We start from the raw sequence: 17,603 nt of genomic DNA on the forward strand, positions 1-17,603 counted from the left end.
CAAACACAGACCGTCTGTCTGTAAAATATGGATGTCTGATTTGTATGTATGTGTGTATCTCAGTGGCTCTACCAACAGTGAGTGATCTCGAGGTGTACGATGTGACAGACAACAGCATGAGAGCCCGCTGGAGGGATGCAGAAGGGGCTTCTGGGTACATGATCCTTTACGCTCCACTGAGCAGTGAGACTACAGATGAAAGAGAGGTGAGGCTGCAAATTGTCTTTGTGAGTATGCCTGTCTGTGTTTGAGTAAACGTTAAGCCCGCGCCGGCATGATGACACTTCCCCCAAAATAGTAGCTTTGCTGTTACACTCTTTTCATGGGAGCCGTAGAAGAAGAATAACATTCATCACATTTGAGTTCCCTTGGTTGCACTTTGATCTGTGTTTCAGCAGCCTTTATGCTGCTCTAAAGGTGTTATCGTTGTTTTTGGGATACAGCTAAAGGTGGATGAGTCGGTGACTGATGTGGAACTGACTGGAATGATTCCTGATACAGAATACACCGTTACGGTCTATGCCATGTTTGGAGAGGAGGCCAGTGATCCCGCTACTGTTCAGGAGACCACCAGTGAGTGTCCAAGCCATTCTGTTTTAAATTGAAACATGCAGTCAGTTTTCTTTCCAACTCTATTTGTATAATGTCCAGTGTTTAATGGTGCTGTTTTGAATTCTGCAGCACTGTTTAAAAGTGCTCCAAGTAATAGGGCTTGGTGGTATAGATAAATAAAATTGATCTATACCACCATTAATAATAATCAGTATGTGTGTATTTATTTTGAAATGGCTTATAATTGTTTTTTTGTTTGTTTTTAAAATCAGATCAAACATGATTTCATCAAAACAGCCCATTTTATTAAAAATGTTGAATTCAAAGAGTTAACTTCTATTAAGATGTAAATTTTAGTTAGAATAATCAAGGCATATTTTCAGATATTCACAAACATTTTAATTTACACTGCAGTCAACAGGTCAAGGTACAGTAAAAATGTGAAATATTATTACAATTTAAAACAACTTTAAAGTATTTTAAAAGATAAATATAATTTAAAAAAGTAAAAGTATAATTATATTAAATAATAACTGTCAAAATTAAAGCGTTAATAACGCGTTAATGCAAATTCATTTTAACGGCATTAATTTTATTAACGCAGTGCGCATTTTCTGTTTGACCCGTGGCCTAACCCATAGTTGGAGAAATGGAGATGCACAGTTTTGCCAACTTAGTGACTTTGTTGCTAGATTTAGCGACTTCTCAGACCCCTTTAGCGACTTTTTTTTTTTTTTTTCAAAAAACGCCTAGCGACAAATCTTTATTTAATTTCTGAGACTCACCGGTACTGCCGCACAAGCGCGAGGTCTCTCTTTCCCACAGCGCAGAGCACACACACACCTCTTTCTCTGCGTCTGCTCTGTTCAGCACAGCACAGCTACTGTCTTTATCTTATGTGTAGCCTATTTTTTTTTTTCAGACGGCTCGATTAGACACCAGGATTTTTGTGCAGATAAACATCTTGAAAGGGAGAGCTGGTTATGTAGTCTTAATGGGTCGTGTTTCAGTAACTATTTCATATTCATTCTGTTGTCTGACAACAGAAACAGTAAAATGTATCGATGAAAACAGTTTTATTGAGAATTTGGCTGCATCAAAATACAGTATGTGGGCACAGAGATTGCAAACAAATGTAATAATAAATAATAAATGTACATTTTGCATGTTTAGAAGAAGTGAGCTGCCCTGTCCTGCGAAAATATAAACAGGCTTGTGAAAGTAAACTGCTCAGTGCAAAGGAAGAGAAGTAATGGGAACCTGGTATTTCTATGTTATTTTTTCATGTGTCTAATAGACATGAACAAGTTCTTTGAAAAACATCTATGACCTTTGAAACATGTCTACTCTTCATGCTCTATGTTGACTATGGTTTCACTAATAACAAATATTGCATTAATCAACATGGGTATAGACAAATAAGGATGCTTTGAGTATTAAAAACTTGAAAAGTATTCATTTAAGGTACATTTAGAACAAATAAAAATGTTAACACGTGACAATCATATGATTATGTGATGATTAAGCATATGTGATTAATCACGATTAAATATTTTAATCGAGTGACAGCCCAAAATATAACATAATATATTATTTTTGTGATGGCAAAGCTGAATTTTCAGCAGTCTTGAGAAATCATTTATCAAAAGAACAACATTTATTAGTATTTATTAATTTTTTTCTAACATTTAACATTATAAATGTCTTTATGGCCACTTTTGATGAGTTTAATGCATCCTTGAATAAAAGTATAATTAAAGAAAAAAATTGAAATTGAAAAAACAAAACAAAAAAACAATTAATTAAAACTGGCAGTTTGAACTGATTGATTAAAATGAATCAAAATTACCAACTTAACAAGTTTAACCCAAAGATGTTACATTGTCTTACACGCTCTCATTCTCTTGAGTTGCAAGACAAGGACAGAATGTGTTTTTAGGAAAATTAATGAGCAGTTAAAAAGTGCATTAAAATCATTGTGACTTTAATGTTGCAACAATGTCACTTAAAATTCAGTATGTGTCAGTGATTGATCATTAGTCCCTGTCTTCCTGCAGTGTCCCTGAGACCTCCACGTAACCTGCGGGTCACTGAAGTTGACCACAGCTCTGTGCGACTCAACTGGGACGCAGTGTCCAGTAAGGTTAAGGGCTACCGTGTCGTGTATGTGAAGACAGATGGTGTCCAGACCAGTCAGGTGATCACTACAGCACAACCTACAATACATGACAAGCGCTCGTTTCTCTGTTAAACAAACATGCTCTCATTCACTCTCACACTCAGTTAATCAGATGTATAATATATAAAATAGGGATGTAACGATATTAAAATCTCACAATATGATAATATCGTGATATGAAGTCCACAATACGATATTCATTGTGATATAAAAAAAAAAAAAGACAAATGAAGAATTGGAAAAAATAAAATAAAATTTTGTACATTTTAAAGTTAAATTCTTCTATCTAATGCACTTTGAGAGTTCAAAATTAAGAGCTCCAACCCATGTTCTTAACTAAGAAAATTTAAGTCAGTGAATTGACTTGTACCTGAACTTTAAAGGTGACTCAACCCTCTTTTTATTTGTGTTACTGTCTCAGTCTAAATTACGTTCACACTGGTGTTTTAGGAAGCCAAACAAATTAGAATATAATAACAACAGTTATTAATATGACAGTAATAGCCATATATTGTAAAACAACTGCACTATAAAATAAATGAAAATGAATATTTCATAGGTATATTATTTTTGCTTTACACTAAAGTAGGGAAAATACAATACTTCTTTTCTAATTTCTACACTTGAAAGAGAGATTTTGAATTTGGACTGTATTTCTAACCACTAGCTTTCACTGTATTTTGACGGAAACGGCAGTACAGCTTTTTTTTTTGAAGGACACTCCAGCTTCAGTGAAAACATAACTTACTACAAATCTAGTGAAATGCTATAATCATCTGCCATGAAAATAAAGCCATATTGGTGGCTGTTGCATTCCCAAACGTGCACTAAACTCACAGCACGTGCAATAAACAAGTTCACTGCATGCATTCGCTGTGAACGGAGCCAGTTTGAGGCACGGAAACACCGGATCACAAGCTGATAGCCCAGACATGTTCACAAGTCTCTGAGGTCCAAGTCCAAGTCAAGTCTCAAGTCTTTAATGTGGAGTCCAAGTCAAGTCTTAAGTCTTTGAGTTGGAGTCCAAGTCACGTCTCAAGTCTTTGTTCTATTTATTAGCAACAGTTCTTTCAGCTAGTTATTGAGGATAAATCCGTTTTGAAATACTGGTTTTACAATATGATTTTCTCAGAAAAAAAACTTTAACAAAGTTTAAGACAAATTAGAAATGAAAAGGTGTCAATTTATTGTCAAACAAAATGCTGAACGTTTCTTTGTAAAATTGAAATGTGTCAAACAGCAAAACTAAATTGAAATTTTAAAACAAACCCTATCAAATAAATAACACAAATGAAAGAAATCTCATATAAACAAACTAAGGCTTTGTCTGTGCTCTTTTTCAATTTAAAACTAGAAGCAACCACTATAATAGGCTGCATACATGCAGCATGAGCAGTTTTTAATCTAAATTGGATTGTATAATTTCGAAATGGTCTGACTTTAGTTTTGTGAAACTATTCTACATAAAACATCTGCAAGAAACAAAACAGCAGAGAGGCTGAATTAATGCAGATTCACTCTATGCAAGCAGGTGGCGCTTGAACAGCAATTAAACATCGTTTCCTTGTAACGCTGTAAACAAAGCAGCGCTGCGGTTATGAACACTACTTTAATATGCATTGTATGGAGGCAAGATGAAAAGAAAATACCATCTAAACTTTTCTAAAGACAGCCAGTTCCCCTCAGAGGTACATTCATATAAACTCTAATACCAAATGACTTGCGTTTTTTTACGAGTCTCACGAGTCCAAGTCAAGTCTCGAGTCAGCTGTTCGCGAGTCGAAGTCAAGTCCCAAGTCTTTATTTATGCGACTTAAGTGCGACTCGAGTCCAAGTCGCAGACTCGAGTTTCAATCTCTGTGATAGCCTGAGCAAAGTGCTGGCTTCGCTTTGAAATGCGCAGCACAAACAGACTTGAAGGGATTAAGCTATATTGTGCTTTCGGTTTTAGTTTGTTTGACAGATACTGTGCCAAAGCATAACGGCCCAAAACACAACTTTAAGACCTTTTATTTTAGAATAAGAAATTTAAATATATTTTAAAAACTACACTATTTGCCTGGAAGACCTATCGTTTCATATCGTCATGTGATAATATAGATAATATAGAGACAGTTTTGCTATCGCGATATTGATATCGTTACATCCCTAATATAAGATTATTCAAATGACTGAATATTAGTAAAATAATAATTTAAGTATAAATAACTACAAGGGTCTATATTTTCTGTGTCATTATTATTATTTTTTTTCTGTCCAGGTGGATTTGGGTCCAGTCACCAATGTGTACCTGAAGAACCTGTCACCCTTAACAGAGTACACCGTTGCAGTTTTTGCTCTCTACAATGCCGGCCAATCAGAGGCGCTTAGTGGCGGATTCAATACAAGTAAGACTGTTTGATCCCTGCCAATGAACTGCTTAAAAATGTTTAAATGGGTGAATTCAGTAATTCAGTTTTTTGGCTGTGTTAAGGATGCCAGCATATGCTGGGCATTAGGTGTGGATTTATCCAAATTATTTTTCCAAGCTCAAAAGAGACAGGGCCCATTGGTATTCATTATCATGCGCACTGCAAAAACAAATCTCATCTACTTGCAGCAGTGCTGATTTAACATGTACATGTATGTGCATATTTTGTCGTATTTTCCTCCTCCAACAGAATTTACAATATTCGCCGCACACAGAGTCTGCAATTTACTCCAGCTGGAAAGCGGGATTGGATGCTTTCTTTGTCCTGGAAAAAGCATCACTTTCTAGGCAGGCTGATACCTTCAGTAATCATTGATTGGCGGCTGGAATCTATAATAGATCTGGGCCTTCGTTTCCCGAGTTTCATTCTTCTGTGGGTGTCCTGACATTGTCGTTGTAGTAATCAGGTTACATGCAGAAATTTCTAGGGAATACGTTTGAATTTGAAAGTGATTGTTACGGTAAATGCCGGTCGCTCTGTGGAAATGAGAATGTTCAGGAATTCATTCACCGAATGAAAATTAAAAGATTAGTTCACCCAAAAATGAAAATTATGTCATAATTTACTCGACTTCATGTCATGTCAAAGCCTTATGACTCTCATCTGTGGAACACAAAAGGAGAACGTCTCAGTTATGTATGTAACCCTCGTTCCCTGAAGGAGGGATTGGAGACGTCACATCACGTCCCGTCGCCACAGTCGCTGTACCACAGCTGAGCTGCCGGGTTACCGGCTCGGCTCCTCACCGAAAACATGAATTAATGCAGTGCACCTGTTGCCTCTTATACCCGCGCTGCGGGGTGTGGCAGCCAGATGTGAAATAGTGCATGCCAATGTCCATTGGCTCGTTTAGTTACAGTTGAAGTGGCTTGGTCTCTCTGGCGAGAACCCAATTCATCAGTCACTGACGTGACTCGGATTGACCGACTGAAACGGAACCCAAATTTTCACGTGTATCTATCTTGTTGCAAGGATGTTTACATATTTTACTGGAACACAAGACAAAATCCTGAAATTATTATTATTATTATTATTTGCAGTTAACTACTGTTTTAGTTTGTATGTAAACAATTTTACATAATTTTACAAACAAGCAAACATAATTGTCCATTTTTGTGAAAAAACTAATTGTAGTTTAGCAAAGGATCTTAGATTGCTTGACCGTGTTTGATTTGATCTCATTCAGAGCTTGTGCCAGCCCCAGTCAGCCTGATGACATCAGAGGTGACCTCAGAGAGTTTCCGGGTCAGCTGGTCACATCCTGCTAGAGATGTGCTGGTCTATAAGATGGCCTGGTCACCCGCTGAAGGAGGAGAAGAGATGGAGGTCAGTCAATTACAAGTACATTTAATATAACTATATAAAAAATATGATGATATTATTGTACTTTATTTATTTAGTTTTTTGTAAAATAAAACAAAAAAATAAAGTGTGATAATACTATTATATTTTAAAATAAAAAGAGATTGTTAAATAATACAATTATTTTATAGTAAACCTAAAAATAAAAAAAATTTAAATATGAATTTTCATCATTTTCCAACTGAAGAGTGTCAGTGAAGAGCAGAAATCTTATACAGTATTACAGTTTGTCAATCTAAAATGGTAATTGTGCATTAATAGCTGTCAACCATGTTGGTATGCAAATGAGCGGTTTGAACTTATTTAAACAGCGCATTTTTTATTTTGGTCGTGCATGCGCACCTGCGTACCACGTATGTGCACCCCTGATAATAAGTCTGTTTCACGCTTATAAGAACTCTTAAAAATTAAATACATGAATAAATCAGTTGGACACTGGCAAAATATTACTATAATATAATAAAATATTTTTTGATGTGGCTTGCAAAAGCACTTTGTCTGTCAGTGGAGACAGATGTTTTTTGGCAGTAGAATGGTGGAGTCATGCCATCTTCCAGCAGGGGCACATGCTAACCAGCCAAACCCTGAACTTGAATTCTATGCTTTCTCTTTGACTTTTCTACAGTGTTTCTCCAATGTGACTTACTTGCTGTTTTAAACATCCATTGCTAGATGTTTGTTCCAACAAACTATATATGTTGAAAAAGAGAAAGTGAAATATGAATTTTATGAGGTCCTTGAAAATGATTTATGAGTCAATCAATACTTTCTCCTAACCCGGAGCCTGGGGCCAACTGTAATTCACTATTAGAAATGACCAGTCACCGGCACTCACAAACACCAAAACAACCCGCAGCATACTGAACTCGTCCCGTCACCGCTATACCTGCCACGCGTGACCACAGACACAAGCGTGTGTGAGTGTGTGACGGAGAAAGTTTTTATTACTGGCCAGGAGTCAGTGCAGCTGTTTTTTATAGATAGCACCGCAGGTCGATATGTTTACCAAGAGCCACCAGAGCAGAAAATAATAAAATGCTGTGAGGCAGACTGGAATGTGGCTGAAGCTTCGGGTCCCAAAGCAGAGGAGTCAGCCCAGAAACACAGGGGTTTGCTGGGACGGCCCAGAGCTGACTGAGATCCAAAGCTCTCCTGATAGCAGGCTTGCTTTTTAATGCATGTTCTTGTTGTTGGCATGGCGTAGGTGCTTCGCTGAGCAGCCACCAACATTTATACACACAATGTTTTGTCTGCATACTGTTGCAGCTACTATGACTTTTGCTGGAAAATGGACAGAAAATACTGTTGACTTATGTTCTGCACAATGACGCACACAAATTTGAGTAAAAATCCAATCTTCTGCATTTATAAATGCCATCTGTCATTGATCTAATGGTACAACCATAAGCAGACTGTAGTTTATGACATACAGAATCATAAGAAAATAATTTGTCAGTCTACATCTCAGCATCCTCTTGATGATGACTGTGGTGGGCCCCTTATCATCAGAACCGTCACTCTTGAGTCTGGGCTGAAATAGATGTGGCCTTGCTTTAGAATTGGACTGTCCATTTTCTTCATCATCACCCTCCAACACTTGGTGATAAATCTTTACAATTGACCGTAAAGTACCTTCTTTGCTGTCAAGTGTGGTTTGTCTGGTCTGTAACATAATCTACAGTATATTGGGTATTTAAAAAAGCAGTGTTGCCCCATGCATTCCAAAATATCTGATTTTAATGAACTCTTATGCCACATGTTGATGATTACCAAACAGGAGGTGTAACCAGGCTACTCTCAGCACTGTTGAAATGTTGTTATACAGTGCCCTCCACTAATATTGGCACCCTTGATAAATATGAGCAAATTGGCGGCTGTGAAAATAAATCTGCATTGTTTATGCTTTTGATCTCTCACTCAACAAATTCACAAAATTTTAACCTGTCATTGAAATAAAACAATTGAAAGTGGGGAGAAAAATCTCATGATGAAATAAATGTTTTTCTCCAGTGAATGTTGGCCACAATTATTGGCACCCCTAGAAATTCTTATGAGGAAAATATCTCTGAAGTATATTCCTATTCATATTTAATTTTTTTAGCACACAAGGGTGACTAGGAGCATGAAACTGTCCAGCCATGACTTCCTATTCCACAGGATTATAAATATGAGAAACACAAAGGCCAAATTCCCTTAATCATCCATCACAAGGAGTAAAACTTAAGAATATAGTTCTGATGTGCAGAACAAGATTGTTGAGTTTCACAAAATAGAAAGCGGCTGTAAGAAAAGAGCTAAAGCATTGACAATCCCCATTTCCACCATCAGAGGAATTATTAAGAGGTTCCTATCAACTAAAGATGTTACAAATCTGCCTGGAAGAAGACGCGTGTCTATATCGTCCTAATGCACGGTGAGGAGGAGAGTTTGAGTGGCCAAAGACTCTCCAAGGATCACAGTTGGAGAATTGTAGAGATTAGTTGAGTCTTGGGGTCAGAAACCTAAAAAAATACATATATCAAACAGCCCCTACATCACCACATGTTGTTCGGGACGGTTTCAAGGAAAATTCTCCTCATTCATCCAAAAACAAACTCCAGCATATTCAATTGTCAGACACGACTGGAACTTCAAATGGCACTGGCTTCTATGGTCAGATGAAACTGAAAAAATAGCTTTTTGGCAGCAAACCCACCAAATGAGTTTAGTACAAACAGGGATTAAAAAGTACCCCATGCCCACGGTTAAATATACTGCTGGATCTTTAATGTTGTGGGCCTGTTTTTCTGCTGGAGGTCCTGAACATCTTGTTCAGATGCATGGCATCATAGATTCTATCAAATATAAAATAGTAATAAATAAACAGATAAAAAATCAAAACCTGACTGCCTCTTTTAGAAATCTTATGATGGGCCGTGTTTGGATCTTCCACCAGGACAACAGTCCAAAACAAACATCAAAATAAACACAAAAATTGGTCACTGAGCACAAAATGAATCTTTTACCATGGCTGTCCCTGTCCTCTGACCTGAACCCTATAGAAAATGAGTGGGGTGAACTGAAGAGAAGTACTACTAACATGGAGCTGTGAATCTGAAGGATCTGGAGAGATTCTGGATTAAGAAAATGGTCTCTGATCTTCTGTCAGGTGTTCTCCAAACTCTTCAGGCATTATAGGAGAAAACTCAGAGCTGTTATCTTGGGAAAAGGACGTTGCAATAATTGGGGGCCAATAATTGTGGCCAACATGAACTAGAGAAAGCATTTATTTCACAATGAGATTTCCCCCCCACTTTCAATTGTTTTACTTCAATGATAGGTTGAAATTTTGTGAATTTTTTGAATGAAAGCTAAAAAGGATAAACAATGCAGATTTATTTTCACAGCCACCTTTGCTCATATTTACCAAGGGTGCCAATATTAGTGGAGGACACAGTAGTTCTAGTTTATACTTTAACTGGGTGATTTTGTGTTTGTGTGTTGTATAGATTATGCTAAATGCAGCTGAGGACTCATTTGTGATTCCAGACCTGAGTCCTTTTACAGAGTATAAGGTGTCACTGTCAGCCATCTATAAAGACGAAACGGAGAGCAGCCCTGTGGTTGTGCTTGAGAATACATGTAAGACATTAAATAATGTTATTTAAATGTTTAACAACAACCAGATAATTCACTTTATTTCAAACTCTCTAATTTATTTTTTGTTTTGCTTTGCTTTGCTTTGTTTTTTTAAATTGCTTTTCTTGTTTCTTTTTGCTTTGTTTTTTGTCATTTGTTATTGATTTTGTTGTTCTTTGTTATTTTTATTTTGCTTTGCTTTGTTGTTTTTTGTGCTTTGCTTTGGGTTTGTTTTGCTTTTTTGCTTTGCTTTGCTTTTTTGTTTTGCTTTGTTTTGTTTTTTGCTTTGCTGTTTTTGTGCTTTGCTGTTGTTTTGTTCTGTTTTGCGTTGTCTTCTTTTTTTGCTTTGCTTTGCTTTTTTGTCATTTGTTATCAATTTGTTTTTTGTTGTTCTTTATTGTTTTTTGCTTTGCTTTTTGATTTGCTTTATTTATTTATTTTGCTTTGCTTTGTTGTTTTTGTGCTTTGCTTTGTCTTCCTTTTTGCTTTGCTTTGATTTTTTGTTTTGTTTTGTTTTGTTTTTATGATTTCAGTGGGCTGGACCACAGAAGTTCCCACCACTTTTCCCTCCACTACAGCATGTAAGAAATATGACTTTATCCTACTGTTATTTGAACATTGGATAGATGGATAGATGGGTAGATCAGTACAGAATGTATTGTGTCTAAGTTGATCTGTATCATCTAGTTGTTCATCTGGGAGTGAGTAACCTGTGGGTGGATGAGGAGACGCCCTTCAGTATGCAAGTGAACTGGGAGGTGCTGGACTCAGACGTGGAGCAGTACAAAGTGACATATGTCAGTGCAGACCGCACAGAAGAGACAGTGAGTAAACATAACCACAGCACACAGACATCCATAACTAATGACACAAGAGCTTGCTCACATTTTGTCATCATCATCTTGAACAGTTTAGCTGCACTCTCCTCTCCAAATCCGAGTACATAAAGAGGGCAACATACACTTGTCTTATTTGTGTCCCAGCAAAGCTGTTATTTCATAAAGCTACCTATATTGCTCTTGTGCTATAAAAATATAACGGAAAAATTTATTACCTCTGTGCTATTATATTGCAGGCTTATCATATTCCTCCGGGTAAGTGGAGTTGAATGATGCAGCTCTGCTGCTTGTGTTATCTATTGCAAGGACATGTCTTGCTCAAAGTGACCTTTTTAAATGCATGCACTGGAAGTCCTTTTGTCACATCCTGCAGTGATTCCTGTGGTGCATAATCATACGGTGAGGAATTGCAGGAGTGAATTAAAACATGGCTGTTCTTCTGATGTGGGAATCCACTGTTTTTGTGGCATTTGGCTGACTTTGCTGCAACCTTGTTCTGGCATGTTTAAGATCTTTCTTGGTGTAAAGTTTAATTCAAACTCTGGTGACTCGTTGCCCCTAACTGTACAGAATATCGACCTCTCCTGGGGTGTAATTCTCCTGGAGAATCATCGGGGGTCAAGCTATAAAGGAGATGGATAAAAGAGATGGGACTGGGAAAAAGGAAATTCCATTATCTTTTCAAGTGCCATTTAGGTCACTGAGCAAAATGTGAGAAGTAGAGAGAGAACGTCTGAGAGGGATAGTAAGGGAGAGCACGCCTCATGTGAGGGAAAATTCCAGCAAAGTTTAAAAAGAGAGACGATCTCCTGCATTCAGGTTTCAGCACCACGGATTGGTGGACAGCTCCGCTAATGAGAGTCGTTCTGCAGGAGGCTGCACAGCAAAAACAGGAGGGTCTAAAACAGCAGGTGGTCAAACAGTACCTTCTTGACCATGGACTACCACACCTGACTGAAGCTAAAATTTAACAGAAGTTAATATTTTTAATAAGTAAAGATGAAATTGGTCAAAGTATTCAAATTGAAAAGAATAGAATAAAATAATTACTTTTAATTGTAATATTTCACAATATTATTGTTTTTTATGTAAATAAATTCAGCCTTGGTGAATAAAAGAGACTTCCTTCCAAAACAATAAAACTTTTGAATAGTAGTGTATTAATATAGTGTAAGACTGTATTAATAAGGGAAAAAGGTGCACTGAGAGCACTTATAGATACAAAAAAAAAAAGTCACAGCATAAACTCTGAACATATTGTGCCGTCTGCTGTGGTAACTAATGATTTGATTCCAGAGTTATACATTTATTTAATGCCTGTGCTGGGGCAAAAAAATATAGAAATCATTACTTTTAATATACAAACATCCAATAATGTAATATTCAAAATTTAATGTAAAATATTAAACACATACACTTAAACTGTTGGCAATTTGGAACCTTTAATTTTCCAATAACCTCTTAATCTTTGCATGGGTAACATTCATAAAATGACTTATTTCCATTTGTCTTATTTGTAGTCTGTTCGTTGATAGTACTCTCACACAGAGGAAGCCACTCCACATAATGCAACCCAACGTTTCATTATCAACAAGCAATGGACTGCCATGATTGTGTGTGTGTGTGATTAATGGTGTGTCTGTGGTGAATGACTGCAGTGATTGGATGCTGGCTACAGAGCTGAGTGCTGGCTTTCTTGATTTTCATCCAGCTCCCTAAAGTTCAGTACACAGATTTCTAGTCTTTTGGCTTATAATCAGAATAGCTTTTATGAGAGCTGATCAAACACTCAAATATTTGGAATTGTTTCGCTATACTGTTTGGCATTTTCTTTATCCTTGACAATCACTCCTTACTCTAACAGTTATTGCACTCCTCGTACAATGTAAGTGTACCCCATTTGTAATCCTTTATAATAATGCTTTTGTGGAGAAAGTTCAACCTTACATTTATCGCTACTGTACGTCAAGTGTTTAATATTACAACAATGTGCACCAGAGCCGCCTGAGCCCCTCAGAAGGAAAGATGTTGTGGTTTATGAGTCTGAAAAATTGATTTAAAGCCATTTCCTAACTTTACAATCCATCATTCCACTGTATTTACAATAATGCTTCGGTAAATGCTTCAATATGCTTCAGAAAATCAACCATTAAAAAGGGCTGTACAAATATAGTCTATATGGCAGGTCAGCAAAGACGATTTCTTGACAAATGAGTCAAAGGACAGATTTGAGCATTTGAGAATGAGAAACTCATACTCACAAGCACAGTACTGGGAGTGTTGTGGTTTGAGGGTATTTTGCAGTTTTGGAGTTGCAAATAATGCCATAAAACTTACCATGAATTCCACATTATAATAAAAAGTGCCTGATGGACAGTTATAAGAAACACCTACAAGAAATTATTTCTGCCAAATAAGGGGGCAAATGTACTATTTTTCTGATTTAGATGTTTATGCACATATTTATAATTGATATTTATACTACAGTTAAAAAGTTTGGGGTCAGATGATTTTTATGCTTTTGAAATAAGTCTCTTATGCTTACAACAAGGCTGCAGTTGTTTGATCAAAAATACAGTAAACCAATATTTTAAACAATAAAAAAAATGTTTTATTTTAATTATTTTAAAATGCAATTTATTTCTGTGACCGCAAAGCTAAATCTTCAGAATCATTACTCCAGTTTTCAGTGTCACATGATCCTTCAGAAATTAATCTAAAATGTCGATTTGGTCCTCAAGAAACATTTCTTTATTATCAATGTTGAAAACAGTTGTGCCACTTAATATTTTTTATGGAAACAAGCCAATTTGAAATATAAATCTTTTGTAAGACTGTAAAAGTTTTTAATGTTGTTTTCGATCAGTTTAGTGCATCCTTGCTGAACAAAAACATACATTTCTTAAAAAAAAAAAAAAAAAGACTGACCCCAAACTTTTGAACATTGTATGTTGGACATACAAATTCAAAGTAAAATTCTTATGATTTTTTGTTGAATTATACCACTTACTTATTGAACTGTCCAATGAAAAGACAAAACGTTCTGGGTACACACATGTTTTTATACTGTATGATGATGGGTCATCCCATTAACTTCTATTGTTATTAAATGCAGCTAAATAAAATGATTATGTACTTACCCTAATACTAGTCATTCACCATTTCTGCATTATGGTTGTAAATTATTTACTTCCATTGTGAAGGTGGTTTCCACATAGAGACCTCAAGGACATTTGGTCCTCACAGAGAAAGCAAAACGCACCCACACCCACACCGTGCTTTGTCTGGTATTGAATATTCTGCTCTTCTCCAGGTGTTAGTCTCGGGAAACAGAAGAAGCGTGATCCTGCAACCTCTCCTCTCACACACAAGGTACAAGATCACAGTGACCCCTATTTATGCAGATGGAGAGTCCACAGCTCTGTCTAAGGCCTCTACCGGCAAAACACGTGAGTATGAATGAACAAATACTGCTGGAGTTCTAATAAATGAAATACATTATGTGTACTTCTTTCAAAACAGATGCAGTTATGCTAATTACATACTACCGCATAATTATATAGTTATGGATTTGAGTTGTGTCCTGGCTCCCTTTGCTTCATTTTGGAAATCATATAATTAACACTTCATTAACACACAGCCATGCTCAGCTAATTTGAAATATTAAAAACGTCAACAACTCACACTTACTAAATGTTTAGCATGTTCTTATGCAGCATTAGAAATATTTAGCGTCTAGTTATGCAGAACGACCTGGGTTCAATTCCCAAGTTGGAATAAATGAATTTTTAATCCTGTTTTAATAAATCAAGTAAAAATGCAACACTATGCCATGCATTGTATTAACAGGAGCGTGATCTCATTTAGTTCCATGTTAGTTAGTGATTTCAATGAGTTAATTAATTTGACCTTAAAGCAGTGATGAACCTGAGGCAGATTCACTTCTTATCTAACTAATCGTGTGTGAAAAAACATACCTGCTTTTTTCCCTTTTTTTAAGCTCAGTGAAGCAGAATGTAACCCCCAAGTTAAATAGTTTTCTTCCTATGGGACATCTTTTGACTCTCAATTCTAAATCTGCATATTATTATTGTTCAGCTCTTACTAAGTTTCTGTTTGACTTGATGATATGATTGGCATACCTGATTGTTTTATGTACCAGATATAGTGGTTATGAGCTGAAAATAGATCCTTTTACATCACAGCACTGAGATGCAGTTTATAATCAGTGCATTTTGAAGCTGAATGGTCAGTCAATGAAACATTCTTTAGCAGGTTAAATAATATTGATTCTATCTATAAATAAGCATGATAAATCTTATGCATTCCAGCCCTGGTGTTCCTACTCTAATGAACTGATCAAACCCACCTGCTTTCCTCTGATGGGATTGATTATCTACAACTTTGTCCCAGTGATCACCTTCAAATTACAGCCCAGTGTTTGATTAGAGATGCTAATGTCACCTCACACTGAACTTGAGATCAGGTGTCTGCTAGTTGTCTTGGAAAGCCTTTGCCCTTGTTTCTGATTGAGGTTGAGGTTGAATTAATTATGAGTGGGGTGATATTCTCTGCGGAGGAGTGGTAATTATGTGAAAACAGAGACTTTTATAAGAGAATGCTGGGAATTCAGGGTAGAACTACGGCCTGTAGAGAGAGAGAGAGAGAGAGAGAGAGAGAAAACAACTTAAATTTATTCATCAAAGTATTGACTGATTTATTTACAATACGAAAGTTTGAGGTTAGTAAGAAGATCAAAGAAATTAACGCATTTATTCAGCAAAGATACAGTAAATTGACCAAAAGTGACAGTAAAGACTTTTACATTGTTAAAAAAACATACATTTCAAATAATTGCTATTCTTTTGGACTTCAAAGAATCCTGAAAAAAGTATCACACACAAAAATATTATAACTGTTTTCAACATTGATAATGATTACAAAAAATGTTTCTTGAGCACCAAAGCATGACATTAGAATGAATTATAATGGGTCACCATACTTGACAATACGTCACTAACTTAATTCTGAAAAATCATGTGACATAATATTTAATTAATGATTTATATAATTTTTAAATATATTATAATAATACACATTATTTTAAATTGTAAGAATATTTCACAATATTATTGTTTTTACGGTATCTTTTATCAAATAAATGCAGCCTTAGAGAGCATATAGGAAACTTTACTGACTCCAAACTTTTGAATCTTGGGTAAAAATTGAATAATTTAGTAATTATTTATTAGTAATCCATTTGTTTATTTATTCTTTTTTATACCTGAACATTTTAATGATATAGCATGTTTATAAAGTTTAATTGACCAGTAATTGATATTACTTGACCACATTGCAAATACTAATCATAATCCCTCTTCTGATTGGTTAGTGCCACTTTCTGGACCCAGTAATCTCAGAGTGTCTGATGAATGGTATAATCGCTTCCGCATAAGTTGGGAAGGCCCTCAGTTCCCCACTTTGGGTTACAGAGTCATCTATCAGCCCATCTCTGGTATGTACACACACACACACACACACACACACACAGAACGAGCATTCATAATGAAGTTTGCGTAATGGTTTTTATACTGTACAAACTGTATTTACTATGCCGTTACCCTAAACCTATTCTGTATGATTTGTAAGCTTGTTTCCTCATGGGTACCAAAAAATGTCTCCACAAGGTCAAAATTTACTGGTATTAATATGGGGATATGTCCCCATAACATAGGGAATACAAGTACACTCACACACACACATATCTTAACCCTCCACAGTCTGTCTGCTCATGTCTTCTATGGATGTCTGTATAATCCCATGTAAAGATGCTGCATAATTTAGCATTATATTCCAGACGTACATGAAGTATGCAAATAACGTTAGCAAAAAAGTCTTGAGACTCTGGAGACGTATATAGATGGGTAGGATGAATTATTAGCAGCTTGTTGGAAAGGGCATTAACTGTAGGTGGAGATACTGTCTCCACGTCTGCTGCTCTGTTTATGACTGTTCTTCCATCTGCAGTCTCAGATTCGACTGTAAACAGAAGCTCTAATGTGGCTGCAGCACACCAGAGGGAAAAATATCACGCTCCTCTGTTTTCCACTGAAGTCCAGCCCAATAAATTCCTTTATTCCATTATATGATCTTAAACTCCCATCTGCGGTGGAGAGAAATGACTTCCCCACCTACATTTAATGCCCTTCCAAACGGCTCCCAACAGCTGCTAATAATTCATCCCACCACTGGTCATTTCTACTGTCCAGAGCTCAATTTCTCTGTGTCTGTGTGTGTTGTTGAAAGGGAGGGTTCACTTTTTCTCATTTCGTTTCACATCTAGTTTTCCCAGGCTTTGTGATGGTTATAGTCTAATGCTGTGATTGTAAGTGTCTGTGAAATCCACCCATTCTTTTCCTGTGTCTTTTTTTAGTTTAGACTGTGATGTTGATGTAGAGAGGCATCATAGACGTTTAGTTTGTGAGGGCCAGAAAACAGTACTGAGATTTTTGGAGCCTAAATACAATAGGCATACTTAGACATTCACAGTCCAAACTCCCATTCCAGTCCATCCAGAACATT

The 17,603-nt window shown here is 36.3% G+C and overlaps 1 protein-coding gene across 4 annotated transcripts in view; it reads left to right on the forward strand.

Annotated features, from left to right (window-relative positions):
* Window positions 1-17,603, forward strand: part of col14a1a (collagen, type XIV, alpha 1a) — a 128,029-nt gene that overhangs the window by 41,425 nt on the left and 69,001 nt on the right. For all 4 annotated transcript variants that reach the window (XM_058747747.1, XM_058747748.1, XM_058747749.1 and 1 more), the window contains exons 12-21: window positions 64-206; window positions 444-573; window positions 2,610-2,749; window positions 4,992-5,118; window positions 6,389-6,528; window positions 10,053-10,185; window positions 10,716-10,763; window positions 10,870-11,006; window positions 14,335-14,470; window positions 16,414-16,536. In XM_058747747.1, coding sequence (XP_058603730.1) covers window positions 64-206; window positions 444-573; window positions 2,610-2,749; window positions 4,992-5,118; window positions 6,389-6,528; window positions 10,053-10,185; window positions 10,716-10,763; window positions 10,870-11,006; window positions 14,335-14,470; window positions 16,414-16,536 — 1,257 coding nt within the window. The remainder of the gene's footprint in view (window positions 1-63; window positions 207-443; window positions 574-2,609; window positions 2,750-4,991; window positions 5,119-6,388; window positions 6,529-10,052; window positions 10,186-10,715; window positions 10,764-10,869; window positions 11,007-14,334; window positions 14,471-16,413; window positions 16,537-17,603) is intronic.

This window comes from Onychostoma macrolepis, chromosome 16, assembly GCF_012432095.1.
Source record: "Onychostoma macrolepis isolate SWU-2019 chromosome 16, ASM1243209v1, whole genome shotgun sequence".
NCBI lineage: Eukaryota > Metazoa > Chordata > Actinopteri > Cypriniformes > Cyprinidae > Onychostoma > Onychostoma macrolepis.